Consider the following 27,190-nt stretch of genomic DNA (forward strand, 5'->3'; position numbering starts at 1 on the left):
TCTTGACATCTGTAACATGTTGACAGAAATGGCAAAAAAAAATTGAAAAATATCTGGAAATTGCTTCATGCATGTGATTGATAGCATTATTATAATAAAGGTAAGAGGGCCTGTGTTTCAATCCATGCAACAGTATATCCTTCAAAGGTGGACTTTAAACAAAATCAGAGGAGGGTCACACCACAAATATACAGAAGGACAGACAACTTAATTGGAAAATTAATTGACAATTAATTGATAATAGAATTAAATTAGACAACACAAAGACTTATACTGAGATGAAAGGAAACAAGAAATGATATTCTAAGAAGATATGAAAGGGCTGAGGAGATTACAGAGAGATTAAACAATGGGAGTAACTTAGAGGAGTAAAATGAGGGTAAGGATGAAAATGGGGGTGGGGGGGGGGGAAGATTAGGGATAAAATGAAATGTAAGGGTAGGATGAACATGATGTGTGATGAAGAAAGGAGGGTATGAAGGAGGCTGGGAGAAAAAGGAGCGGGTGGGGTGGTTTAGTCATTTGATCCTTTCTTGGATGACAAAGCCATCAGGTTGAATGGTGCATCAATAAAGGCATTACATCTATGTACAGTTGTTTCCTACTGAGGCAACCTTTACATCAGGGGGGGTGAAGGGGGGGAAGAGCCCAAGAAATAGGGCACAGAAGGTAAATTGCCATATGGGAGTGTTTATTCTTCCTTAGGAAGGGGAATGTCCTTTAATATCTTTTGGTTTTGTCTTGGTCTGTTGGGATTTGTGGGGGGGTCCCTCCATTTTCTCTCTCTTGCTTAAAACTTCCCCCAATTAAGGCATAATGCTCAGGGAAAACATGCACATATTTTGGAAATTATCAACGTTAACTTGAGTTTTGGTCAAAATTCTCTAAAGTTCCAGCTATATATACCAAAGCTGCACTTCTTTGACAAGGAGCTGAAATAATTTCTTTTAACACTTCTTACTGAGAAATAATTTCTACAATTCATAATTAAATGCTGAAATCATAACGTAGCACACGCAGTAATATTTACTCCACACCTGTTCTCTTTACACCCACTGGTCAAGATTCAGTCCAAAGTTAATTCATGTCCTGACAATAAAAAAGTTTCAGAGTAAAGTGAGACATTACCTGCACAGTCATTTGAGGACAGCTTATATATATAACCTGCCTGCTTGTAATTGTTTCATAAGTTAAATGAGTTTAATATCGAACCCTTGAACTCCGCTCGGACAAACCCTTTAAACTCCCTGCTTTTATCTTAGAACCATGGAGGCCTTTCCTACATGGTATTTAACACAGCTGTTTGCATTAACCATCTGAATCTCCATAAATCCTCCTAGTATTCAAGCTGTTTTCCTCAGAGCCAGCAGGTGATAATGACCACAGCAATTTTCTTTCCCATTTATTTGTCTTACGCCAACACAATTCATTTGCTTCAAAGAGCAGACAACAAACAGAAGGAAATCAGCAACATCATGTTAGTTCTTTGATTCACATTGGAGTGATCTATCACAATTGGGTTCTAAACAAGACTCCGCTCTGAGCAGGAAGGTTTGGTTTCTAGCCTAGTGCTCTACTCAAAGGATGCCGAACAGTCTACAGAAACCAACACGATAGGCAAAACTTTGTCATTAAGGACGTCTTTTGAGTGGGTATAGTAACGTTGCATTTAACATGATTCTCATAAAGCCAGATAAACATTCACTTAAGTATGAGCCCCAAAAGTTAGCACACTAAACATTGCTAGGAGTTTTCTAAGATACTTTGTCCTGTTTAAAGGTATGTTGGTTCTAATTCTGACATTCAGGGAGGTTGAAATAGACAACTTGATGTACATATCAGATTTTCAGAGAACTACAGTGGCAGTAAGAGGTGCATGTTGAAAGTTAATCACAGGCAATTTTTGATGACCTTTATTAAACCAAACTAACAAGATATATATGTGCATACGTTATAGCCAAATATAGACCTATATAAGACACAGAATGCACAATTTGACATCAACACTTTTGTTTTTCCTGGGGTGGGGGGACATCCTCAGATACCCTACATAGCAGTTGGCTTCAACAACCTTAGTGCCACACCCCCTCCTTTATAAAATCCTTTATTCAACTTTGACCCTACCATAAAGATTCATGCCACCTACATAACTCAGTGGGAGGGGGGTGGGAGAGATTTGAATTTGGCAACCTGCCCCACCTTTGAAATCCTGCACACTCTGGACAGAAATAGCATACAAATATATTTTATATTCAAGAGGCCTACAATAACAGACAAATCAAGTTAATTTTCCTTTACCACACTTTAAGGGGTGCAAGAGGGGTGGGAGCTGGGGTGGAATGGATATGATGGAGTAAGCTAAACTTCTTGGGGAAATAGAAACTGCTTTCTACTTGTTCAGTTCTTGTTCAAAAGATGAAAATTTAATGTAAGTTTTTCTGTGATATGTAATGAACTCTTTTAATAAGTGGTTGCAACCACTTCAAACCAGAAACAGTGCTCAATCAAATTACAGGTATGGAAAGCTGAGGATGGGCAGAAGCAGAGAGTAATGACAAAAAGTAAGAAAGTGACTCCCTTAATACAACATCACAACTACTTAAGTAAGCCGACTGATTCAGTGGGGATCATCCATATGTGAGTGGACAAAGTTTAGTTTTCAGATTTATAATATCACCTCATGTAGACTTAACAGATTTGTTTTCGGACAATGGACATCTGGACAAGGAAGTCACAAGGCAGTCTGTGTCACACGTAATCCATAAACTTTCCTCAGGCCGAGAGGATTAAACAATTGAGACGGATTTAAAATGTTATTCTCTCTGGTAGTAACTGCTTATACAGGTGAGCAATGTTATGAGTTGCGTAGGGGGAAAAAAATCTGTCCGCAAATAGGTAAAAGTCTTTACTCGACGAATGCTTCAGTGGCTTGAGAAGAACCCTTTAAGCTACTGGCGCTCTAACAAGTTGAAACTGTTTTGAAAGTAAATACAAAGGTTTCTTTTCTTAGGCCCATTGCTATGGCATTTTACTTTAATGATGGCTCATGGATGTTTTTCTTAAATTCTTGACTGATGACTGCCAACTTGTCAATCAAACATCAAGTAGATTATCAAACTGATTATCAAATGAATCGTACATCCCGACCAAAGCATCAAAGTTCAGCATATATAGGCTACCTCATTGTCACATCTTAATGCTAAGTAATACTGAGTGAATACAATTATTCATGTATCTCATATAAATATTCATATGTGATATGGATAAATGAATATGCAACGACTATATAGTTTATACATGCCTAGACATGTATGTCAGCTTGCTTTAGGAATCTGTTGAACAAAGGTTATACACTGTGAATACAGCAGCCTGGTGTTGAGGGGGGGGGGGGGGGTAAATGTTTACGTGCTCTTTGCCTGAGATATCCTCAGCCAAGTAATGGTAACTATTCATTAAGGGGTCACTCGCACACTCTTTGCAATTTTTTTACCCTTTTTTGCAAAATAATAGTTGGATGGAGGTTGGGAGGGACATGTTTTATCTGCATGTGGGTGTGTGTGTGCCAAACATTCCTCCCTACAATTACCACACCTCGGTCATGTATACTCAAATATAAGGATTCACCTAATGTGACACACACACACACTACAAGTACAACCCCAGTTGGCTGAAAATCATACAGGTCTGGTGAGTCCATTACAAGTCATTTGAACCTTTGATAAGTTAAAACTCTCAATTAACTGTCAATCACAAGCTACACACAACCAATTTTTTTATCCTTACAATTCCGCTGTGAAACAATTTTGACACGAACACTTCAAAAACTGCTCAGTCTTGTCAAAACTCTGTCTCTATAAATTCCCTCTCCTCATCTCAACTCATCAAAATAATATAGTCTCCACTTCACAGGGGCTCTGCATGCATTGGGATTTGAAATTAATACTGAATATTATGACTGCAATATATCACATGAAGAAAATATTGAAGTTTAAAGCAAACTGAATGGTTTCTATAGATTCCTAATATTATAACATCCAATATAGGGGGGGTAGGAAGCTTCCAAAAGTGGGGGGCACAACATCAGAAGGGCACTTTCTCATTCCACAACCATCACTTGTTATGCTATAAACCGATACACACCAGCCATATCACTTAAATATATGTATGATGTGTCAGTTTGCTATCAATACTATTTATTGAGATTGTTTATTGTTAACCGTGCTACAAAAAGATATGGGATGCCATTTTATAAAATAGCATATGTACAGACTAAAAATAAATAATTAAAATAAAATATTAACAAAGGCTTAAGATATCCAAAAGACAGTTCTTCATCAAAGGGGCACATTTTATTTGCCAGTAGGGCACATTTCCTATTTGGTAAAAAATTGGGGGGGGGTCACGTGCCCCCAGGGCTCCTACCCGCTGCATGAAGAACATATTGAAGTTTTAAGCAAACTGAATGGGTTTTTTTTATAGACTCCTAATATTATTACATCCAATATTTAACATACTCCGATTGTTAATTGCAAAATAGCAGACAGTAAACATTCCCGCCAAAGTACTACAACATACTATATCAAATTACGTACTATATCAAATTTTTTTAGCCTTTGAAGAAGATCCTGCTAGGATCGAAACGACAGGCCAACTTTAATACTTTTACACATTCTCCTACACAGGCTCTCTAGTGGATAAGCAGTTTGCTAACAGTTTTATTTTATTTTGAAAGTACTACAACATCGGAAATGCATCTGAGCATGCAGGGTGAACCCTTGTTTATAAAGTATCGTGTTGTATCATATAATGTTGCATCATACACAGTGTGTAAAAGAGACATTTGAATCTTGAATCCAAGGTAGAATATATATCAAATTTGTTGCTCCAGAAAATTCAAATGTATTACATCAAAATTTTTGTTTGGAAATCTTTAAATTTTTGCCTCACTGTCAGTTCCTAATTAATGCGATGCGTGTGGTTTGAAGTAAAAGACTACTTTTTCAGGTTTATTTTATTATTTATAGCAAATTCATCACCCAATTTATGCAGCAGATATTTTCTATACAGCTCTTCTTACATTTGCACCAGCATTGCCCACAAAAAGAAAGAATGTAAACAAATGTTTCAAGCATATTAATCCTTTTAATTTTTTTTGGGGGGGGGGGTTACACTAGGATACTTTGGGGGAGGATATTCTCAAACTGAATTGATTTACTACATATTATGTTTTGACCTCACCATAACTGGTCACAGAGGACAAACAATTTCATCTCATTATATTGTCACAAAGCATTTTCAGAAAATTTTGCATGCTTCAGAAAAGGAAGGGGGACAGGAAGGGGGCATGATGGGGGCATGAGAAATGAGATTGGGGGACTGTATACGATGAGTTGGAACCAAAAGGACAAGCCTTTATATGGTCAGTATCACAATGTCTGGTACCTAACACATGCTGACCCTTCAAAATAAACTGTTCTAGATCAGGTGCTATACATTAGGAATGATACCAACATCCGTTACAGTAGCTTCTGAATGACAGCACAGCAATGTATTGATTAATATCAACTAATAATGTTATCCTCACAAACTCTGGGTTGAGTTGCTCAGTAGGTCTGGACCCAATCTGGTCTTGCAGTATTTTTAGCTGACTCTTTACATCTTCTCCTTTTCAATCTTCAAAAATAGTACAAGCTTGCAATGAAAAAATCAGGTTTAGTCCAACTAGAGCTCTTATTATCCTCTAGGACTAAATTTCTTTTACACATGATTTTGTCAATTTCACAACAGAACAAAACAGTGACAGATTTTGTGACAACCTCCTGGGGATGCTATTGTTCTATGTTCAAACCTTTCTCTCATTATAAATAGCATCGTCCCTCCTGCAGAGTCACCGATATACCAGGGTGAACAAGGTAAAATTAGTAACATAAAAAATCACCCACAAATAGTCAATTGTAATTTAATACTTACAAGGATGGAAGAGAGGACACTGGATACTCTGACTGACCCCCTTTGTGTGGCCATCATGGAAAAAAAGTACAATCGGAGCCACAAGTGAAAGATCTCCTGCGAGCCATTTTATGCAAAACAATCATGACCAAATTGAATCCTGAAATATTCAAGGTTCCTTGTATTATAACTTATTTAATTGGTCACCGGGGAGGAACTGCCATGCATCCCCCTAAAATGCATGAGATTAGACGACAAAGGTGTGAGACAATTAACGTAAAATTATGCAAGAGTAATAGTCACGTCGTCTTGTATCTAGCAGTTCGTAAGGATTTGTGAATCTTTAGTGCATAAAACACATATGTTACATGTAAAAAAAAAAATTCTACATGCCAATAAAAATAGAAAGTTGTACACCTTTGCATTTGGATATCAGTTTGTCCCTTTTGGATACCATTTTTACTATGCTATATTCACAATGAATAATTAACTTTTGAAATGATGGTGGCAAATACCAAGAAAATCAGTTAAAATGGTGATCTTATCTATATTCATTTCAGCAATTGATCTTTGGAAACATCCTCTAATATTTAAAATTGATCCCACATCTTTAAGACTAGCTGAAATAGTCAAAGATCATTTAAAAATAAGACACAGCCACAAATGTTAATTTTTACAATTTGAGTGTGTACATTCGCAAACAGGTAAATTTAAAACCATGGAATATGAAATATGGGGAAATCAGAATCTTCTAAAATAAAAATTATTCATTGGCCGGAGGCCTTGATTTTCTCTGAATTGAAACCTAAGGCCATTACCAGAGCAGTATTGTGTTTAGTCTTCTAGGAATATATAGTATACCAAGCCTCACAGTGTAAGTAGGGCTGTGAATCCACTAATCAGTCCTACAAACACCATTTACAGAAAGAGACCACTCTTACAGGGAAAGAAAGTACCTGAAAAGGTTATCAAATAAACTTCAAAGGCATTCTGCAGTGTGTGTCTGGCCGGGAAATCTTTGAAGGTAGTAAGCTAAGTGTTAAAATTCACAGTCAAATCTCTGGAATGCAACCCATTCTCACCAGACAAGTTCAAGTAAGCTTAAGTATACAATGTTGAGGTTTAACTTGGTCAATAGTAATCCTTCATTGTGTAAAAGAAGGACAATAGAGGATTTATGAAAGAAAAAAAATACCAAAGTTATTTGACTGGTAGTTGATTATGGAAACCAATACACTATATGTACTTAACAGATTAACTGAGCACACAGGCTTACAAGGGGTAAGGATGAAAACATCATCAAAGGTCGCACACAAAAATGTAAGTTCTGGATCAATAAACAATCTTTATGTAATTAAACAGGATGATAATAAATGGTTTCCTGATTTTATTATTCCTCCTTAAATGATGTCCTATTGATAAGTGCTCCACCATTGATTTGGGGTTTTAAACAGTTTTGACAAAAACTGTCCACAAATTGCTATACTGTACAGTGGCGGAGCTAGGGGTATTGGTCGGGGGGGGCGAGAATGGTCTGTAGGGGTGCTTTCGACACTATCTAAGCGGAGCGCCACCACAGGTTGGCGCGGATCGTACAGAAATTTTTTGAGTAAAAATACTCCCTAGATCGCCGGAAATGACCCTTTCCGGGCCTTGCTAATTTGCAGATAAACAAAGAAAAAATAGGTGTCATCGCCATTTTGTCAGAAAATTATACCAACAAAATGTGACAAATGTCAATAGGTATTTGAGAGCGCAATAAAAAAGTCAATAATCGTGAATAAGTAAAAAGAGGTAAAAAGCTGAAAAGGGCGCCAGCAGTCCATTTGAGTCTGTCAGGGGGGGCATCCGCCCCCTCTGACTGTACGAACGCTCCACCACTGATACTGTACTTATACTTTCTACTGATCATTTCTGGAATGTTCCCACAAGCTAGTAACCTTTCCTCTAACATATACAATTTTATATATAATTGTATCAGTAATATATATACAATTATCCAAAAGTCAAATTCATAATTATACAAAAGTCAAATTCATTCATGCATCACTCATGTCCAAACTTCAACAAGGAATTTACTGCCACCTTCAAAGAATCTTCACTTAGTGAGACATTTAGGCCCTGTTAAAACATATATGACCGCAAGCATGCATGGTTACCCTAGTGTTCGCGGAGTTAAATTTGTAATACCCAACATCAGAAATGACATCGCGATTTGAACCCAAAGTTAGTACTGCGATCTACTGCGCTCAGCTAAAAATTTGTAATGAGATCGCAGCTCTGGGTTGACCCAGGATCAGAGATGACCTTTGAACTTCCATTTTTGTTCCTTACATGGGTAATTTGACAGAATAGTAAGCAAGTATGCATTAGAAAGCAGCACTGCACATCACATGGCTTATGGTTTCGCCCCTTCCCTCTGGGTAAAGAAAACTTCAACAAGGGTCTAAAACAGAGCACAGGGTCTGGTGTATACAACATCAATTTCTTGCTGGACACTAAGCCAGGCATCTGATTCAGATGAACTAATTTAACCTGCCTTCATTAATACTCAGAAATGATATTGAAGGTCGAAACCCCCAGGAGGGAACTTTCGTTAATTCTGAGAGCAGTTTGATAATGACCGTTAAATCCAGTTGAACTGTCCTTGTGAGAAATTCACTTGCCCATTTTTCCCCTTTTTTTCTGTTTTTTCTTTACGACCAATTAAACCTCATATTAATAATATTCAACTTAAGTCCCTGAAACAGAACTTTTTTATTTTTTCTCATACTCTCTGCACTTTCCATTCAAATCTCCATAAATCTCCACAACTGAATATTTTTCAATATGCCATTTTATCTGTCAAAGCTGTTTACAGGCATCTGATGAGGAAAACATCCCAAAAGTTTGACACTTAAATATTACTCATTGCTCTGGAAAGCTCATTTATCAGTGGGCGACTGTCACCAAAGAATGTGAAATTAATTCAGTAGAATACCCCATCAACTCAAAAAAAAAACAGTGTACAAAGTCTTCAAACCGCATTATTTATGTCTCTGTTTACTGCCTAAAGATTAGCTTAGTCACTCATAACTGTGGTTGACTGTAGACACATATCAGAGGAGAAGAATTTTATTAAGGCAAGAATCGATACAGATAAAAAAAAGAATTCAATTGAAACAGTCCCACGAAATGATGGTAGAATTGTAAGTATGATAAAACACACAAAGACTTGGTTCAAGATTGTAGGCAGGTCTAGCTCTTCAAAGGGAATTTCTGGGAAGACAATTCACAATTAATAATCCAGTAGAACACTCTTGGATGGAATGTCCTGATAAGCTTTATAGTAAGTGTTTGGCGGTAACAAATTTAAACAAAATTATTACTCACCATTTCGTCTACAGGGTAGCACTGCAAAAATATAAACTTGGTCAACTGGGCCGGTCCGTTGTAAAATAACTTAATAGGACAAACCGAATCCATCCATAATTAAAAGTATGTTAAGATCCATCACAAAGTACAAACAGTTTATGTAACGAAATAAAGGAAGGCGGCTCCAATAAAATAAAACGATAGAACTTGATGAGAATAATCCGATCCAAAGTAATAATAAGGCGATTAATGTAGACGATTAATTTAGGCGATTAACATAGTTGGTAGCTTGTTGTGTTAAGCAGTCCAAGTCGAAGTGGTGTAAGTTCGAACTAGAGATACCACAAGGGTAATTGAGGGCGCTATCAGTTGACGGAAACAATAGCGGTGTCAAATTAGCCGCTACAAGTGTGTAGCGGCTAATACTCATAGGTAATATCACAGACGACGTAGTGAGAAAACTCGGAAGAAAAATATACGTAAGTAGCTCAGATCTAGTATAGCTGCTTCTTCAGAATGGTAGATTCGAATGGAAGAGAAAGTGGGGCGGTGGCCCAGAAGCGAGGGGGCAGTGTACATTGTCTGGTTACCTTGAATCAGGGTTGCTAGTTTTTCTGTGATGCAACCGGCTAAATTGGCTGAAAATATGCCAAACACAAATTTGTTGTCACACTGAACAACAAAGACTGATTGAAATTAATGATCTTTGGGGGCATTTTCAGTTACAATTTTGATTTCTAGATTTGTAGGCCATTAGGAAATGCCCCAAAATATACAGCCAAAATGTTGTTTAGTCTATCATTTTCCACTGGCCGAGGAAATTATTAAAAGCTCAGATTTACCTCTTTTTTTTTTAATTGAAAGCATTAAAACTTGCAATCCAGGCCTTAAAATCATCAATCTTTCCTTAAAAGCATAGTCCAGGTGAAACTTTTGATACATATTATATATATTGATATGTATTTTTATTTTAAATTTAAATTTTTATTTTAAATTTATGTTTAATTATCTTCAATTTTTGAAAATATTTGATTGATAAAAGAGGAACATTTTCAAACATCCTGGTGAAGTGTAGTCGCTTTCTATGAATTGTTGCGAAATATCAACATTTGGAGGTTTGTTATGACCAACAGTGAACATGAAGCAAACAGGTGTGATGTCATAGATTGCACACTGACAAATTTGTTCACATCTTTCTTGGAAATCACCCGGTTGGGACAATTTTTTTCTACACTGTTCTGTCGGGGGAATTCCGCGAGACCGAAATTAAAGAAAAGTCCGCGAGACCGAAATAAAAAAAAAAATCCTCGAGACCGAAATTAAAGAAAGGTCTGCGAGACCGAAATTAAAAAAAGGTCCGCCAGACCGAAATTAAAAAAAGGCCCGCGAGACCAAAGGTCCGCGAGACCGAAACTATTACTAGGCCCCACAACATTGACGTAGCCAGAAATTTAGTGCGGGGCACATTTTGAGATTGATATGGGGGGGGGTCTCTGTTGAGATTTGTTTGAAAAATTGAAGGTCGTTAGATGCGATCTGGTGCAATGTTTTGCCAGTTTCATCGGGGGAATTCCGCAAGACCTTCGGTCTCGCGGACCTTTTTAATTTCGGTCTTGCGGACCTTCGGTCTCGCGGACCTTTTTTTATTTTCGGTCTCGCGGACCTTTTTTAAATTTCGGTCTCGCGGACCTTTTTTTAATTTCGGTCTCGCGGACCTTTCTTTAATTTCGGTCTCGCGGACCTTCTTTTAATTTCGGTCTCGCGGACCTTTCTTTAATTTCGGTCTCGCGGACCTTCGGTCTTGCGGACCTTTTTAATTTCGGTCTCGCGGACCTTCGGTCTCGCGGACCTTTTTTTATTTTCGGTCTCGCGGACCTTCGGTCTCGTGGACTGTAATCGTTCTGTCATGTCACGCTTCTGTGCACTCGCACAGTGTCAGTATCAATATCATATTCCTATCAGATAAAGGTTAGGAACTGTTTGTACTGTCGATAAGAGCTTTGAAGCATAGTACGAGAGGACAGTACAGAGTGGTATTAACACTCGGAAATTGGCCCAACTTGCTGTGGAAATTTTACTCCCAATTTTCTTCATCAAAAATAGAGATCATGATGATATGCATATATACAATGTAAAGTCTTTGTAGTATTGTTAACTTCACATTCCCTAAAGCAAAGTCTGAACCCTATCCAATTCAAGGTCAAAACAATACAGTAAGAAAATAGAGCCAACAAATTCTGCTGTCAGTGTACACGACTATGATATCACACCTGTTTGCTTCAAGTTCCACCTATTGTAAGAAATGTGACAGTTTCAAGTATCAATATCTTGAAAACACTTTTTAGAAAATGTATAGCAAATTCCACCTGGATGCTCTAAAATGTGTTTCTTTCATTTAATCCAAAATAAATTTTCACCTGGACTATCAAACAATTAAGCTACAGAAATCTCAAATCTCAAATCGGAAATATTGGTTATTTCCATCAAACATGGTAGATCTCTCTACTGATTTTTTTCCAAAATATGAATCATACTATTTGGCACTCGATCATCAAATCTCCAAAGAATCAACATGATGAATTTGGGGTTAACAGACCAGGAGCTTAACAGCACACAGCTCTACACCCGCAACTCAGAAAAAGATACAATTTATAAGATGGCAACTGATAAGCAATATCTAATTAGCCACAACATGTTAACATAGTGAGTGACAGTTCAATAAATGTAAACAACTTGGGATATATGTTGTTATAAATAGAAGTTAACTGTATATTTAAAAGTAACAATATGACCATTATTGGTTAGACTATTGCTCAATGCTTTGTGTTATTTTTGTAATCTTTATTCAGTATCGGTTCATGTTGCATTCGCCACATTAGGGTGGTATGGATGATATCAACAGTAAGCCAATACCCTTTTGTGTTCAAACTTGCCATCAAATTTTATGTTATATCCAACAGATAATTTCACACTGGTACATTCCATCACATGATTCCAAAAATAATACAGGGCTTTACAGAATAATCAATGCCATGGGGGGTTTAGCTTATAAAAAAACTTTAATTGCAAATGTACCAGCTAGCTAGCACAATTTATTGGTGAAGGATTCGTGGCCTCAATTGCCATTACTAAACCCAAATCCTTTCGTCTAATACGCCATGCATAAAAAAGTCTTGGAACTGATACACGCTGTGTCACCAAAGGTAACAGATATAGTTTTGCCTTGAGAACTGCTGATCAGTGTACATGTTTTGACTTAAAACCCTCTGAGAATTAAGGAGCCTCATCAAGAAATGATGACTTTGCAATGTATACTCCCAATGTGATTTCATTAGTCTTCGGCTAGTAGCACGGGAGACGTGATGTGATAAAGGAGGAAACATAATACTCGGGTTGCTACAAGCAACTTAATTACTCAGAAACCTTGATATGAAAATATCATCCCCGTCTGACTTTCGGAAATTGAGCTATAACAAATACCACAGCTTAGCGGCTTCACACCAGCGATGATATGGTTCAAGTTTAAAACTAGCTGATTCTGTGAGCTGCTAACTTAATTCCCCTCATACGGAGGGCTTGGAACTACATCGACAGAGATTAATATCAAATTAAGTCCAGAGGTATTCGTTAACACTGAAACAAGATTAGTACACCACTGCAGTAAAGTCGTCGTGGTATGGTCATGTGGCCAAGACAATTTAAGTTAAAAGAATTCAAGTTTTGCCCCCAAGTAAAGTTTAGCAATATCAGCATGCCACAATTTTGGGATCAATACTGATACTAACGATAAACTTGAACAGTTTGTCTCACTTTTATTCCTTTTTCTTGTAATTTTTTCTCACAAAAGTTAGTTTTCGAGAGTATTATTACTTGATTCTGCCATTTTGTTCACAACAGAATCTCATTACCCACTTCTTTTGAAGTTGATCTGGCTCGCAGAAAAGGAATGATTAATTTTGCTGGCATACTTTCATTTCATGAAATACACCATGAGATGTATAGAGAGTCTGAAACTGCTCTCTTTGATTTCTGTTGTAAAGAATTTACACAAAATACAATTAATTATTTTTCAAATAGTATAGTAACGTTGCCAAAATAGAGCAACAAGCTGCATGCTGTTAGACGGAGTTACCTATCAAATGCGAAACTCAAAAAAAAAATGTAAATTGAGGAAAAGGGAAGAAAACTATCGGATCATGGAAAAAATTACAAACGTTAGTTTTAAGATCATTCATGTTGCTAAAATGTTAAAAACCACATACCTCTCCATGTCTTTCTTCAAGCATATGCAAACACTGCTAAGTGAAATACGCACCAATATCTTCTCAATTCAGTGGATGAGAACTTTCTGGAAGAGAGTTAGATGACATTTTGGTATGCTATTATCAATTAATTAATTAATTATTATTAATAATTAATAATGATGACCTTTTGAAGGAGACTATTTCATACAGTTGTATATGGAATCTACTACATTCAAATTTATTTCCAGACAACTCCCTCCTATTTGTCACTGCCTTGAAGTGGATTATTTGAATAAATTAAAGAGATTCCGACACCGTATAACCTATTACCAGCAAAAGCTTTTACACTCAATTTGCCACAAAACCAACCATTTCATTATAATATTTTTTTTCTTTCTACCTTAGTGTAATTTGTGCCTTTAGCCCATTTCTGTGTGGAGCAAAAATTTGTCATTGTCTGTTTAGTTTCTTTTATTATTAACCTCAATACAATTTAAACTTTCATTCACATATACATTATTCAAAGGTCTTAGGCTACAGCTATGATCTTTATCTTGAGATGAACCATTTGGATGTATGAACCCTTTAGCATTTTAAATATTTACAACTTCAAAAGGATATTATCCAAGCGTTTGAGTAGCTTTTGTAAGTTTTAGTCCAGAACTTTATTAAACCAACCGAGTATCGATCAAAATAATGTAGCTGTTGACCCAAACTAAGATGCTTAAGATGCATATTTCATGAAAACAAATGGTTAGTGAGCAATTTAAAAAGAATCTGATTAGATCTTCAACATTTCATCACACTCAAAAGTTTACAGTCTCACCCACACATTCATATATATATATATACACACACACATACAGAATGATAGGAGAAAAACAGGCACAAGACACATGGCATGCTGCAAAATGATTTAAAATAATTAAATTAATATATAAGTAGTAGAAAAGTCAGATCAACAATATTTCAGCTGGATAAACCTTCCTTGTTCACATATTAATATATAACAAAATCATCAGGATGGTATTTTCTTCCAAAATGTCTGGAAAAAAACAATTCTGGAACGTCAGGAACTTGCTAGTAGTCTTTGCCACCTTACTAGCTTTGGAGATTGGACATAATCTGACTTTTCTACCATCTCTGTCCCTACATATCATTGTAGAAGATTTTTACAGTTATTCTATTACTTGAAAATGAAGTTTAGTTGAACATTTACGTATCCAAAACTATCAAGCAAATTATCAGACTGAACTCAAAAAGCTGCTCGATAAGTTTTCCTAGCTTTAGAAGATCAGTCATTACGGAACTCAGTCCCGCAATTTTTGTAACTTATTATTCAACCTGTGTAGGCCAACTTACCTGTAACCTATGGGCTATTGTTTAATGGCTGGGCATCCAGTGCTCCACTTTGATTCAATATCCACCATTATCCAGGACTGCTTTGAAGTATATACTTCCATTCCGGCCTGAAAAATTAGATCAAATAAAATAAAATATTTAATACTTTAGAATGTAAGATCCATCTTGGTCAGATTAAAGAAAACAACAATAAGTGCTTTTTATATTTTTTGTTTTAATACTACGGTGGCTACTATAATCATAATTATATGCTCAGTTGTGTACATCCTCAAAGCAGCATTTTGAGTTGATTTTTACAAATTTATAAATGCTACTCCATATTTAGGGAGATGTTAGGTCTCCTGACAATAATTTGGGTGATTTTCTTGACCATCAACATTTCACTTAATTCAAAATAAATCTGTATTGTTCGAAGTTGCATTTTCCATGTTATTGATACTATACATACAAAGGTGTCTGTACCAAAAAATTTGGAGCATCAAATTAAATCACTCATTAAAAGTTCATCTTGCTTGGAGTAAAGTCATAGTGAGAATGAGCTATAGTACAGGCTAAATGCAAAAAGGGAGCTGTAATTTGTCGCATTGCAGGAAGGATGATCTTATTATACAGAATGTTATGAAAGATGGTGATTCGTGTCACTAAGTGTGATGATGCAGCAGTTTTTTTTCTATTCCTAATGGCAGATTTCAAAGTATACAATAAACTAGGTTAAAGATGCCATATTTTCAGTTTCCTAAGGAACCACCAAAAATACTGCCACAGAAACTGCCATCCTTCCCTCAAAGCGTCCTACACAAATATTGACTTCATGACAGCACCAGATCTGCATTATTGAATATCAATATTTTGAGGTCTGTAAAGGCCTTCATTGCTTGCTTGAACCGTAAACTTTTCAAAGCTAGGCCTATCATCAGGCTGTTTTGTTTGTTCTTAGAGGAACAAGTATGAACTATTTCACCCATTTTACCTTTAGAAAGTTTACTTACAATAATCTCATTCTGGTGAAATTTTGTCAAGTAACCGACTGAGTTACATGACTAAATATTTAAGATAATCTAGGCCTTATTGTAAGAGCCTCGCCTAGGAATAGGATTAAGATAGATAAATAGGTATATAGACCTTGATAGCCTAGGACCAGGCTACTTTGATTTTACTTTCATTCTTAACTTAGGCATAGCATAGGCTAGGCATAGCCTATATTAGGTGAAATAGCCTAGCCTACGTCGGAGTGAGATGTTCTCCTAATTGATTTGCATCACTGAAACACCGAGTAGGGGTGCAAGCAGGTCCACTCAATGCTGTGGCCAAAAACCCAACAGTTTATTAAGTTGTCAGCAAAAACAGTGGATATTCTTTACTTTTTACTAACAAAAATATCAAAGACTTATCTGCAAAATTAATCTTTGACAAGCTTAAGTAGCACGGCGTGCTGAGAGATTGTAAATTGGGTTACTATGTATATAGCGGAGCTGAATTGGTCTTTGTACGGAAGCCATGGAAAGACCAATAAATTTGTAATTGTCTCAACTATCCACTTTATAATCCTTAAATACCTACAATGACATTACTTAATAACCACATTTACCTTAATTATACTTACATATCCACTTAGGCTTTAAAAAATAAAATATGGATAGTCATATTCAGTGACTTTCAATTGTGATTATTTGAAGGAAGCTCCGAGTTTTGATGAGAGAGACATTACAAGTGATTTTTCTGACCCAATGAAATTTATTCAATAAAGTCATGACATTACAGGAAGTTCAAATTCCTGAAATTTATGTAAAAGATATTGAAGGCTAATTAAGTTTATGAAGGTATTTAAATAGCTTAATGCGGCCATGAAGAAGCTAAAGTGTTTATTTAAGGATTATAAAGTGGGTATTTTCAGGGGCTTCCATAGTTCTGCTTTTGCATCCACAACATGTCACCACATTTCTGTTTTCTTTCATGTTTAATCAGGCTGTTACTTCCTTGTAACCTACTTTTTAGGAAAATTCACCCACGATAGACCCTGGGCTCGAAAATCAAACAACTTGATCCAGTCTCGGCCATGCATGGTTTGCTGGTAGTACATCTGACCTGAAGCATGGTGCGAGCAGGGATCGAGCTACTATACTTGTAACCAGGGGGTAGGAGCCGGGGCAGACACTGGGGGGGGGACGTGCCCACCCCCTCCCACACTTTTTTCCAAAAAAGCAAATGTGCCCTATTATCAAATGAAATTTGCCCCTATGATGAAGAATTGTCTTTTGGATATCTTAAGCCTTTGTTAATTTTAATATTTTATTTTAATTATTCACATGCACCATAATAGTAATGATAGCATACTAACACATCATATACATTTATGTGATATGGCCGGTGTGTATCGGTTTATAGATTAACGAGTGGTGGTTGGGAATGAGAAAGTGCCCCTCTGATGTTGTAACCCCCGCCCCCACTTTTTGGACGCTTCCTACCCCCTGCTTGTAACCGACTCTCTGGGTGAAATAGTGTGAGGTACGTGGTATTGATCGGACTAGTAGAAGATCAGATGAGGGCTGTCGCTTCTCGACTTTTCTTACTAGGGCGGAGAGGGGGATTTGCAAGTGGCACAAGGCTAAGGGAAATGTCGTATGAGATGTTTAAGAGATAAAACCCTTCCCTAATCCCACTCTCTAGAACGGTGACAATGAAATATTGTGCCCCCTCCCCTTAAAATTCGTATTGTAAATTAAATTCCCGGCTGGTTCCGCGCCTGAAGCTAACTGTTTGGGGCTCGTGATTTAAACGGGGAACTTTGCTGGTCATGAATACACTTTAACGTGAAATTACAGCTGTAACCTTACGTACATTATGTTACTTAATAGTTCGGGGCGCTCTTTTGTAACTAGAAGAAAAAACGAAATACTAGAAAGAAATGGTTTCCCAATATTCACTTGATGGCTCTGTACTTTAATTTATTCTCATAAAGACAATGAGCAGTTAACTTAAGACAAATTGAGTTTACATTTCACGATCCATGTATGAAAGAAGTTCCTTTAGAATCAGTTCCCGAGTCAATGCTGCATTTGATTTGGTTCCGTCGCCAGCCCCCGTTCCAGATCCACTAATTGGAGCGGACCCATCGCCACCACCAGTTCCGGATTCAGGCACACCATCGCCACCACCAGTTCCGGATTCAGGCACACCATTGCCACCACCAGTTCCCGATCCAGGTACACCATTGCCACCACCAGTTCCCGGTCCAGGTACACCAGCAGTTCCCGACCGATCGTCGACATTAACAGCCGCCGACCCAGATTCATTCCCTGGACCGGACCCATCAGTTCCCGATCCAGGTACAACATTGCCACCACCAGTTCCCGACCCAGGTACACCAGCAGTTCCCGATGGATCGTCGACATTAACAGCCGCCGACCCAGATTCATGCCCTAGACCGGACCCATCAGTTCCCGTTCCGGGTACAACATTGCCACTACCAATTCCAGTTACACCAGCAGTTCCCGACGGAGCGTCGACATCAACCTCTGCCGACCCAGATTGAAGCCGTGGACCGGACCCATCGTCACTTACCGATCCACCGTTGTTATTGAATAGCATTTCGATGCCTCTGCAGTATGGAAAGCAAAAAATAAATAAATAAATAACTAATGGGGAGCGAATGTGCTTAAGAAACGGTTAGAAACGTGACATGCGTTATCTAGGGTGGGGTGGGCGTGACGTACACTCATATTTACAACCCCTACATGGGGGACCCTACATATCAGAAGCCCTACATGGGGGAAAAGGATCCAACGACCCATTGCCAGAATATACAATCTTGCGACTCGTGAAGCTGGGAGTAGGAATTTCGTTAAGGTGTACCAAACATGAAACAAAGAATAATGGACAGGTATATACCGCGTAACGTTACACTTACTTAGCCGTTTCGCATATATCTCTCTGAAAATTCAGGAGAATATAATCTGTGATTTCCTGGGCTAATCGAATGGTGTCAAGGTACTCGTCGATCTCTGGCGAAAACAAAAATTCGAATATATTGAAAGTCCACATTTATTGAAGAATAGGTTGTAATAATGGGTGCGCTGGTTCACATTGTTCTTACACGTCATCGACTGTATTAACTTGACCAGTCTGTATAGTTAAATTTAATACTGTTCATTTTATCTTGGACGATGCTTGAAACGTTCCGGTACCCTCAGCGCCAGAGTGGTATTAGAACAGTGTATGCTACTTGAAATTACCCCGAGACAAAAAAACACATAAACTGTGCCTGAAAACCCCCTTAAAGGGTGTGAAGACTCTCGCACAAAGAAACGCTCATGCCGGTAATCTAACCTAGTTTCGAATGAGGTGTAACAGAAGTGTTTGACACCACCATCGATCCCAGAAAATACACACACAGCTTGCTAATAAGACACTAGTGTACAGTCAATACATACAGCTACGGTCAATACCCACAATACAGTGTACATATCAGCGTGGACATCTCAGGTCTAGAAAAAAGATAACAAAGTATCACGTTTCATTACTGTCTGTATTTTGTAGCGAAAACTCTGAAAACTCTGAAAAAGTTAACTTTCCGTTGCTTGCAAATGCCGTTAACTTTTTCAGAGCGCGGCACGCGGTTTGGGGCGAGTCTTCAATGCCTTTAAACCTATGATAGCCGTTAAAATCGATAATAACCCGCTAAATTTATTTAGATCTTACCAGATGTTGAGAGTGCATAGCTGTTAACGAGAAGATCTGCCTCGTTTCTTGCATCTTGAAGGATGTCCAACCAGACGGTCCTCAGTTTGCTAGTTATGTCCTCTATGTTTTTCACATCAGATGGAAATAAACCATATTGTTGTAGGAATGAGCCACATTGCAAGATATCTGTAAGTATAGAGAAAGAAGAAGCACCGTATTAACTGTTAAAATTAAGGCCCGTAAAATGTGCACGGTGAAGAGATAAGATGGAACATGGGCTCGTGTATAGGGTCTGTCACCAACTAGGGAGTTATCAGTAGGGGTTAAGAAGAGATACCGTGGAAGGAGAGAGGTTTGGGTGGGGGGCGGGCGGGGGAGTACATGGAAGGCTTAATCTGTGATTTCTAATTATTCTAGCATCTACTAAGGGTCGATGTACGCTATTGCGTAACACGAAACATACAAGTACACTTTCTATTGTATAACATGTGAAAAACACGCACAAACACATGATACATGCTATTGCGTAACGTAACGTATGAAACATGTAAACACCTGATGCATGCTAGGGCGTAACATGCCATTGCGCAACATAACGTCTCAACATGCAAACACTGATATGCTGTGACTGATTACCTTCAGAACCAGTGTCAGCACTGATCCGGACATTGTACATCGCTGTTGACAGGTCATTCAAATTCAATAGCTTTGGGTTGAGGGTTGTAGCAATTTGATCAATCTGTGAAAAATAAAGAGTTGAAAATTTTTATTTCCAAGGCAGCCAATATTTGACTTTTCTCGTATCGGGTATAGGTAACGACGTATAACTGACATTTTCTGCTAATAGTCGACATTTTAACTTACATAGTTAAGGATTTCAATCATATCGGTCCAAACAGGTCCATTGGGTTTAACTTGCGAGTATCTCGCTAATATGGTAGTATGAATGGCGTGTATCTCTACCAGAGTTGTAGTTAAATCCATTCGAAGGAGCGCCACTCGGTCCGCTTGAAGCATCTGCCGATACGCAGGCCTGGGATCATCTATGGTGACGTCTCTTCCGAAAATTTGATCGAATACTATTTGAGAGACAAACAGCTTTGAAAGATTACCCTGACATCAATCAAACACACGTCTACATTAAGGCAATAGCCATATAAAAGAAGGGATATTGTTTTGAGGAATATTTCTATGTATATACGGCTCAGCGAACGAAAATCCCTGCGTGGCGGATGGAAGAGGTGATGGCGGACGGAGGGGCGGATGTCGACCAGCCCCACAGAGGATTGCGTTGACTGGTGAGACAACCATTCCAAACAATGCTTTTTTACAAAACTTGGATATCATCGTATGGGCATTTTGATAAACTATACGAGACTTTTAAATAATGTTAATATGGCCGAACCCTGCAGCACGTGCACGTAGCATGTAAATAGTGCGAACATGGGGCGCTAAACCAACCATATCGGGGATGGGGGGGGGGCAGTCGAAACGTGTATCACTAAAATAAGCGTTTAATTTATAAAAACGACGTCCTCTTTATGTAAGGGTAACTTACCTGCACCAAAGTCTGGAAGTCCTAATGATGGAACGACGATGGCTCCGAAGAGCGTAATAACGTAGATGATGAACCGAGCCATGGTGGTATACCACTGCGGGAGAAGTAGTGCAAACTGCAACAAATTTGATTCTCCTTATAAATATCCGGCTATGGAAGTGTACGGAGACTTAAATTGACCAAGAAAGGGCGTAAATGTTTCAGGGTCCTATCATGTAAACTTGAAATCCCAAAAGGCTCACCTAGGCCTCCGTAGGTACTTTTGTTTTGTGGCAAGCATCAAGAAAAATCCTTTGAATTCCATGTCCAGCAGGTTTCCATTGTATCAGTTGTCTTATTTGAATGTCCATTTAGGAGATGTACGTACAGGCCAATCATATGTTAAACAGACTTAACATTTAGTACTTAGCTATATGATTTCGTGCACCTGTTTCTTCCTTTGGGACCGGTGTGCATGTGTTAGTTTGTTTTCTCGTTCTTCTAACTATTATTATTGAAACTATTAATTCTTCTAACTATTATTATTGTGTGAGTGTTTGTGGGTTTTTTTTTGGTATGTGTGTTGCGTTTTCGTTTACAAATTGTGAGTAAATCAGTGTTGTGTATATAGGTAACGAACCCACGTTCCGTAAAGGCTAGTAATTTACATATGAATCGGTAGCAATTTCACTCAGCTGATGAGATTGTGTAAATAACATACCTTGAGTTATTGAGACATTTAAAAGCGTACGTATCAGAACTGTGCATTACAGGCTGTTCAGGCTCGATATACGGATGCCCAGTGCGTCGATTCAGTAAGTCAAACTTGGAGAGTACCCGTCACTGGTCGCCATTGTAATTTATTACGGAGTTATTAGATAACTAATAGAATCTTGGAACGGTTTGTCACCATGGCTGCTACTGTAACCACGTCAGTGCTGCTTCTGTCCATTTTAATCGGAATTACAAGTAGTCGTCTACCCGCGGATAATAACCTGGAGATCTCTGCTTTTAAAAGATCTGGTGAGTCTGTGTTTTGAACTTTTTCCGTTTTCACTCAAAATGCAATACATCTTAGCAGAGTTTTGCAACCCCTCACCCCTTTTTCTCGTACCCTTGCCCCCCCCCCCTTTCAAGGATGAGTCCGGTGGTTTTAAGCAATCTTCTGGGGTGCCACGCATCGTTTTCATTACGATATTCCTTGTTCTACATAGTGCAGTCCGATGACCATGTCATCCAGACGCCAATCCCTCTAGTCCTGGTGGATAAGGTCCAGTCATTGCGGGAGGATTTGATCACGATCACGGCACTGCTAGGCACGTATGTCCTCCTGTATGAAAAGACCAGCTTCAACCCTCCAATCATACAAATTGTGGACGTTTTATTAGTAGTAAGTATATAGCCATATTTGTGGTGGGTATACCCTGTCTGTTATCACACTCTCAATATAGACTCATGAAATCAGTAAGCAACAGTACGGGGATTTCAAAATATATAAAATTTAATTACCAGGGGAGGAGGGGAGGGGTGGGGTGGGGTGGGGGGGGGGTTGTGCTCGTTGGTAATACATTGTATCCTGCAGGACTCCTGCATAAACACTGGCCATAAACACTGCCACACCATTTCAAATTTGGATTCAAAACTGTTTCATTTCCTCTTATTATATTCTCCGTAGTTAGAGAGTCTGTCCCAGAATATCCGACCAAAGGAAGACCAAGTCGATTGGGTGACGGAGGTACAAATCCGGTATGGCGAGGTCCTACAGAACCCCACTGGTGAGAACTATAAACCACGATAAGGCTTTAAACTGGCAGTGGTCACCATTTCTGTTTCATTATTTAACGGAAGATGTCTTGATGGTTTAACATTTTACTTAAACCAAATCGCCAGTATTGCTTTGTTTCAACTTGCAGTGAGACAGATAACTGATATCTTTCAACAGTACTTACCTGCAGGTTCTGACTGTCCAAGATCACCCAGGACAATGAGCGAGTTTTTAATTAGATAATAAAATACCCCATGCAGTAAGGGGAGGGGATGATTGGACTGTCATTGATGATGTTAATATGCGCGTCCCAAAAACAGACCTGCGACAGATATTGTCCGGCAAGGGATTGTGGAGTGTGGGGTGTATATCACCTTGTATTTCCTCTATCCCAAATGGAGGCGGTGTCTCAAAATTGGGGACAGAATCGATCCCGTTATAGCTTCGCCGTTGTCACAAAGAACTGAAATAAAAAAGTTAGGCTTTGCGATGTCAATATACAATGCATAAATTTTGGTTTGTCTTTCTTTTTAGCCGGACTATTATGCAGTGTTGAAGCCATTAAGAACGAAGATTTACCAGCAGGAATTGTGTCCTGGCTAGACGAACAAAACCCCATCCATGAAGCTTGGCAACAGATCGCAAATGACGCCAATATTGATGCACAACAACTTTATCAGAATCCAACGATGGATATAAAAGGTATGGTTTGTAGTGTTATCGTCTGTGCTTTTAATTTATTACGAACTATAAGGTACCGCAACACCTTTTGCAAATTAGAAGCTTGTATGACAAATATGACAACATGTTTTACAAATTTTCCTCACCTCACGGGCAGAGAAACTTTCTAGCGACATTACTTCTAACAATACTGCTTTAGAAAAGAACCCGCCAGCAGTTATACTTCTCAGGGGGTTTTGTGTGTATTTCTCTAGAATAAAATTAGGGTATCAGCACCCGCTAGCCCCCCCCCCCCCCCACTGGCAGTACATAAATATATAATAAATAACTAACGTGTATGTGCTGCACAACCTCAACAGTAAAAATGCCTTAACACGGTTTCAAATGTTGCTAAATATAGCACCATTTTGCATCTGAGCACCCTCCATTTTACCGAAATGTGGTAGGACCCCCCCCCCCCCATCTGACCCCTCACTGGACGACTTTTGGCCACCTAGTACCAATGAATTATGAAATACATTTCGGTTTCTTTCTTTTTTATTCCTAACAGAACTTGTTAAAAGACTGGATGGAATTGAACTTCTCCTCCGCTTTACGAGATACGCCGTTGATGGTTTGGGACGGAGTGCTTGCTATTAGTCATACAAGTAGGTAAAGTATACAGCTGACAGTACACGCGAAGACAAGGGCAAGACGAAGTGACGGACACATAGGCATACATAGTCATACACAGGCATACATAGGCTATAGTTATAGGTCTAACGCAAGGTTGTGTTTGGTCGGAAAGGAATGTTCACATCCTACTGAATAGTGGGTTGCATTGGGCAGGGATGGGCGGAGTAACTTCCAGCAGCGCTAAACTTTACGTGTACAATATGAGCATATTTCTACGTTATACGGTGAGGGGGGGGGGGGTACTTCCGCCGTTCGGTTCCCCTGCTGCGAAGGTATATTTACACATTGTTCATTTCTCAATTTAGAAACTGCATTATCCAAGTTTACCTGGAAGGTGATACCTGTTTACTTTTCTTTTGTGTAGATCTGCAGAGAATTTCCATCGAGGCACATCAGAACATATACCTCGTCTTGGACCGCTCGTACAACGTCGCTTATGTTTAACAAACACCACAGCCGAAAATGTAAACCGGGACTGCGGCATTGCTGTCAAAAAACCAACAATGCAATGATGTCCTAAAAAGGACAAGTTTTTAAAGTTATGTAAACATTTCAAAGATATGGAATTCATGTTTACAATTAAACTACCTCAACTGACATACCTTTAGTTGTGTTTCTTCTAATTTTGTGTTGATTATATTATTTTGCCACACTCTGCCAGCAACCCCCCCCCCCAACCCAAAAGCCTCCTTCACCAATCATAACGGATATTGCTATGGCGCCTACGCTCTGCAGAAAAGCTTCCCCATTCGCCTTCAGTAGCATGAGCCTTTTTCACTTAAATCGAAGAATAACTGTAAAAGTTAACATTGAGCCCCCCTCCCCCCACAAAAAAATCCTATTTCTGATCTCTTGTCCTCCCTTGCAAGCCTTCAGAGACAAAAAGAGAACAAATACCCTTAACGTACGACATAAAATAAGAGGGGAATGCTGAGCGTGTCGACATAAACAAATATGCTAAATTCGAGATGGCGATCTTTCCATGTTTTTGTTTACCAAAATATGACCTAACTTCTCTCGTTTGTGACGGTGCTTCTGTTGAATTTAACAAAAGTTAGAATACTCGCGATCACAAATATAGTCGAAAAATGATATCAATTTTCCACTGCATTATTCCCTTACAGCAACATAACCTTTCCTTTCTTATTCCTTCCGACAGAATCCGTTGTATAAATTTGAAGAATAACTGAAAAGCAAAAATTAAGATGAAACGTTATCACATGTTTTTCTTTCATGCAGGCGCGTAGCCAAGGGGGGAGGGCGAAGGTGGCAGCCGCCCCCCCCCCCCTTGAGCATATCTTTCTTGTATGTTTTTATGATATCGATAGTAATTTCAAAAGAGAAAATGCTAACATGCAACTTACAAGGCATGGGAAGTGCCAAAATTTTCTTGTACGCTTCGCGCCAACCCATGGTGGCGCTACGCTTAGATAGTTTGCAAAGCCGTATCTACGTCTCTGATAGTTTGCCTACAGTTTCGACCCATCCCTTGGCAAATTCCTCGCTACGCGCCTGCTTTTAGGTACGTTCCTTTTTAACCCTAGTGAGCTTTCCAATCATAATTTCTACATTATACTGCACAAAACACAAAATAACATGAACTTAAGTGTAAATTTACAACAATCAAAATAGCGGTATAGGAGCGTCTCTACATAACGAGTAGGTCTATATGTTAAATACGAGATTGCGACCATTCCAGGTCACTTTATTTCAGCTCTCATGGCTTAAAATTTCATCCGCATGGAATACCTAATTCCTCGAGCTAATTAAATATCGGAAGTCGACATATCAAGTATACTAACCTCGAAATTTTGACCTCTACTTCCGACATTTTAATTTCACCAGTTTTACAGTCTACAACTTACACTAGCATGTTACACCTCGGTACGCAAGCGATAACAAACATTAAGAATGTTGAAAGATAAATGGAACATTTTAATGACAACTCACCTCTCTTAACCCGTATTTATATCCATTCATATTTTGTATTCTTTCTTCAGCGTGTACAAGTTTTCCACACTTCGTTTACCTAACCATTACGTTTGGATTTCTATTTCGTTTGTGACGTAGCTTCGTTTAAGTATAGTTTTTTCTTCTTTTATTTTTATTAAAAGTTATAATACTCACTTTCTCTTTGTCATTCTTGTTATGATATCATTTTTTGGGCCGATCGCAAAATATAATATGTCGCAAACATTCAATTTTCATTGATTTTTCTTCTCGATATGTTTTCCTGAAAAGAGAATTCCCTTTTAATAGTTGGATCATCAGAATCCGTTGTAAAACTCGAAGACAGCTGAAAAGCAAAATTTTAGCTGAAAAGTTATTAATGTGATTTTCTTCCATGTACGTTCCTCTTGTACCCTTGTGAGCTTTCCGATCATAACTTATCTTACATTACTGCATACATCACAAAATAATCTTAAAGTGTAAATGTACGACAAAAAAAAAACAAAGGTGTAGGAACGTCTCGACTAAAGCAGTATAAATTAAATTCAATATAGTGATCCTATTTCTGTGAATTTCGTTCTCAGCTCCATGGCTACGAACTTAATCTGCAAGGAATACCTAACTCCTTAAGTTAATTGAGATATCGAAAGTCGACATGTCGAGTATGCTAACCTCGAGATTTCGACCGTCCGACATTTAAATATCATCAGCTCTACTTTCTACAAATTACAACACATTTTACACCTTAGTATGCAAGCTGTAAGAAGCGATAACCAACAGAATGCTAAATGATAAATGGAACATTTTAATGACAACTCACCTCTCTTAATCCGTCTTAATCTCCATTCAGGTTTCTTATTCTTTCTTCAGCGTGTACAAGTTTTCATGTTTCGTTTACCTAATCATAACGTTTGAATTTCTCTTTCGTTCGTGACGGTGCTTCGGTTAAATATTTAATCTAATCTTATTTTTATTTAAAGTTATCATACTCAC

The 27,190-nt window shown here is 38.3% G+C and overlaps 2 protein-coding genes and 1 long non-coding RNA gene across 5 annotated transcripts; 1 reads left to right on the plus strand and 2 right to left on the minus strand.

Annotated features, from left to right (window-relative positions):
• Positions 1-8,766: 8,766 nt before the first annotated feature.
• On the minus strand, positions 8,767-16,360 carry LOC139960050 (uncharacterized). Its single transcript, XR_011790292.1, has 3 exons — positions 14,910-16,360; positions 13,566-13,651; positions 8,767-9,941 (listed from the first exon to the last, which is right to left on the minus strand). It is a non-coding gene; the product is annotated as an uncharacterized lncRNA (long non-coding RNA).
• Positions 16,361-17,828: 1,468 nt separating this feature from the next.
• On the minus strand, positions 17,829-21,280 carry LOC139960370 (uncharacterized). Its single transcript, XM_071958684.1, has 6 exons — positions 21,148-21,280; positions 20,454-20,668; positions 20,226-20,328; positions 19,608-19,775; positions 18,817-18,910; positions 17,829-18,507 (listed from the first exon to the last, which is right to left on the minus strand). Exons 1-6 carry the CDS (start codon positions 21,227-21,229, stop codon positions 17,901-17,903), a joined length of 1,269 nt encoding a protein of 422 aa, XP_071814785.1. The 5' UTR covers positions 21,230-21,280; the 3' UTR covers positions 17,829-17,900.
• A 544-nt stretch (positions 21,281-21,824) lies between these two features.
• LOC139960371 (uncharacterized) lies at positions 21,825-24,844 on the plus strand. Of its 3 annotated transcripts, none has more exons than XM_071958687.1 (6): positions 21,825-22,149; positions 22,341-22,516; positions 22,802-22,901; positions 23,426-23,593; positions 24,123-24,223; positions 24,612-24,844. In XM_071958687.1, the coding sequence occupies exons 1-5, from the start codon at positions 22,038-22,040 to the stop codon at positions 24,209-24,211; spliced, it is 645 nt and encodes a 214-aa protein (XP_071814788.1). In that variant the 5' UTR covers positions 21,825-22,037; the 3' UTR covers positions 24,212-24,223; positions 24,612-24,844. The 3 variants fall into 3 exon arrangements, with proteins under 3 accessions (XP_071814788.1, XP_071814786.1, XP_071814787.1); XM_071958685.1 differs by having other exon boundaries at positions 21,828-22,149; positions 24,123-24,222; positions 24,609-24,844; XM_071958686.1 differs by having other exon boundaries at positions 21,828-22,149; positions 24,123-24,219.
• Positions 24,845-27,190: the final 2,346 nt, after the last annotated feature.

This window comes from Apostichopus japonicus, chromosome 19 (assembly GCF_037975245.1).
Source record: "Apostichopus japonicus isolate 1M-3 chromosome 19, ASM3797524v1, whole genome shotgun sequence".
Lineage (NCBI taxonomy): Eukaryota > Metazoa > Echinodermata > Holothuroidea > Aspidochirotida > Stichopodidae > Apostichopus > Apostichopus japonicus.

What these genes read in the sequence shown, in the direction of transcription:
- LOC139960370 (XM_071958684.1), bottom strand. Translation starts at nt 21,229, where the DNA reads ATGGCTCGGTTCATCATCTACGTTATTACGCTCTTCGGAGCCATCGTC. An exon ending in TGCTGACACTGGTTCTGAAG is followed by an intron (nt 19,776 to 20,225) that starts GTAATCAGTCAC and finishes CTATACTTACAG; the next exon opens with ATATCTTGCAATGTGGCTCA. An exon ending in CTATGCACTCTCAACATCTG is followed by an intron (nt 18,911 to 19,607) that starts GTAAGATCTAAA and finishes TGTTTTCGCCAG; the next exon opens with AGATCGACGAGTACCTTGAC.
- LOC139960371 (XM_071958687.1), top strand. Translation starts at nt 22,038, where the DNA reads ATGGCTGCTACTGTAACCACGTCAGTGCTGCTTCTGTCCATTTTAATC. An exon ending in GGTCCTACAGAACCCCACTG is followed by an intron (nt 22,902 to 23,425) that starts GTGAGAACTATA and finishes CTTTCTTTTTAG; the next exon opens with CCGGACTATTATGCAGTGTT. An exon ending in TCCAACGATGGATATAAAAG is followed by an intron (nt 23,594 to 24,122) that starts GTATGGTTTGTA and finishes TATTCCTAACAG; the next exon opens with AACTTGTTAAAAGACTGGAT.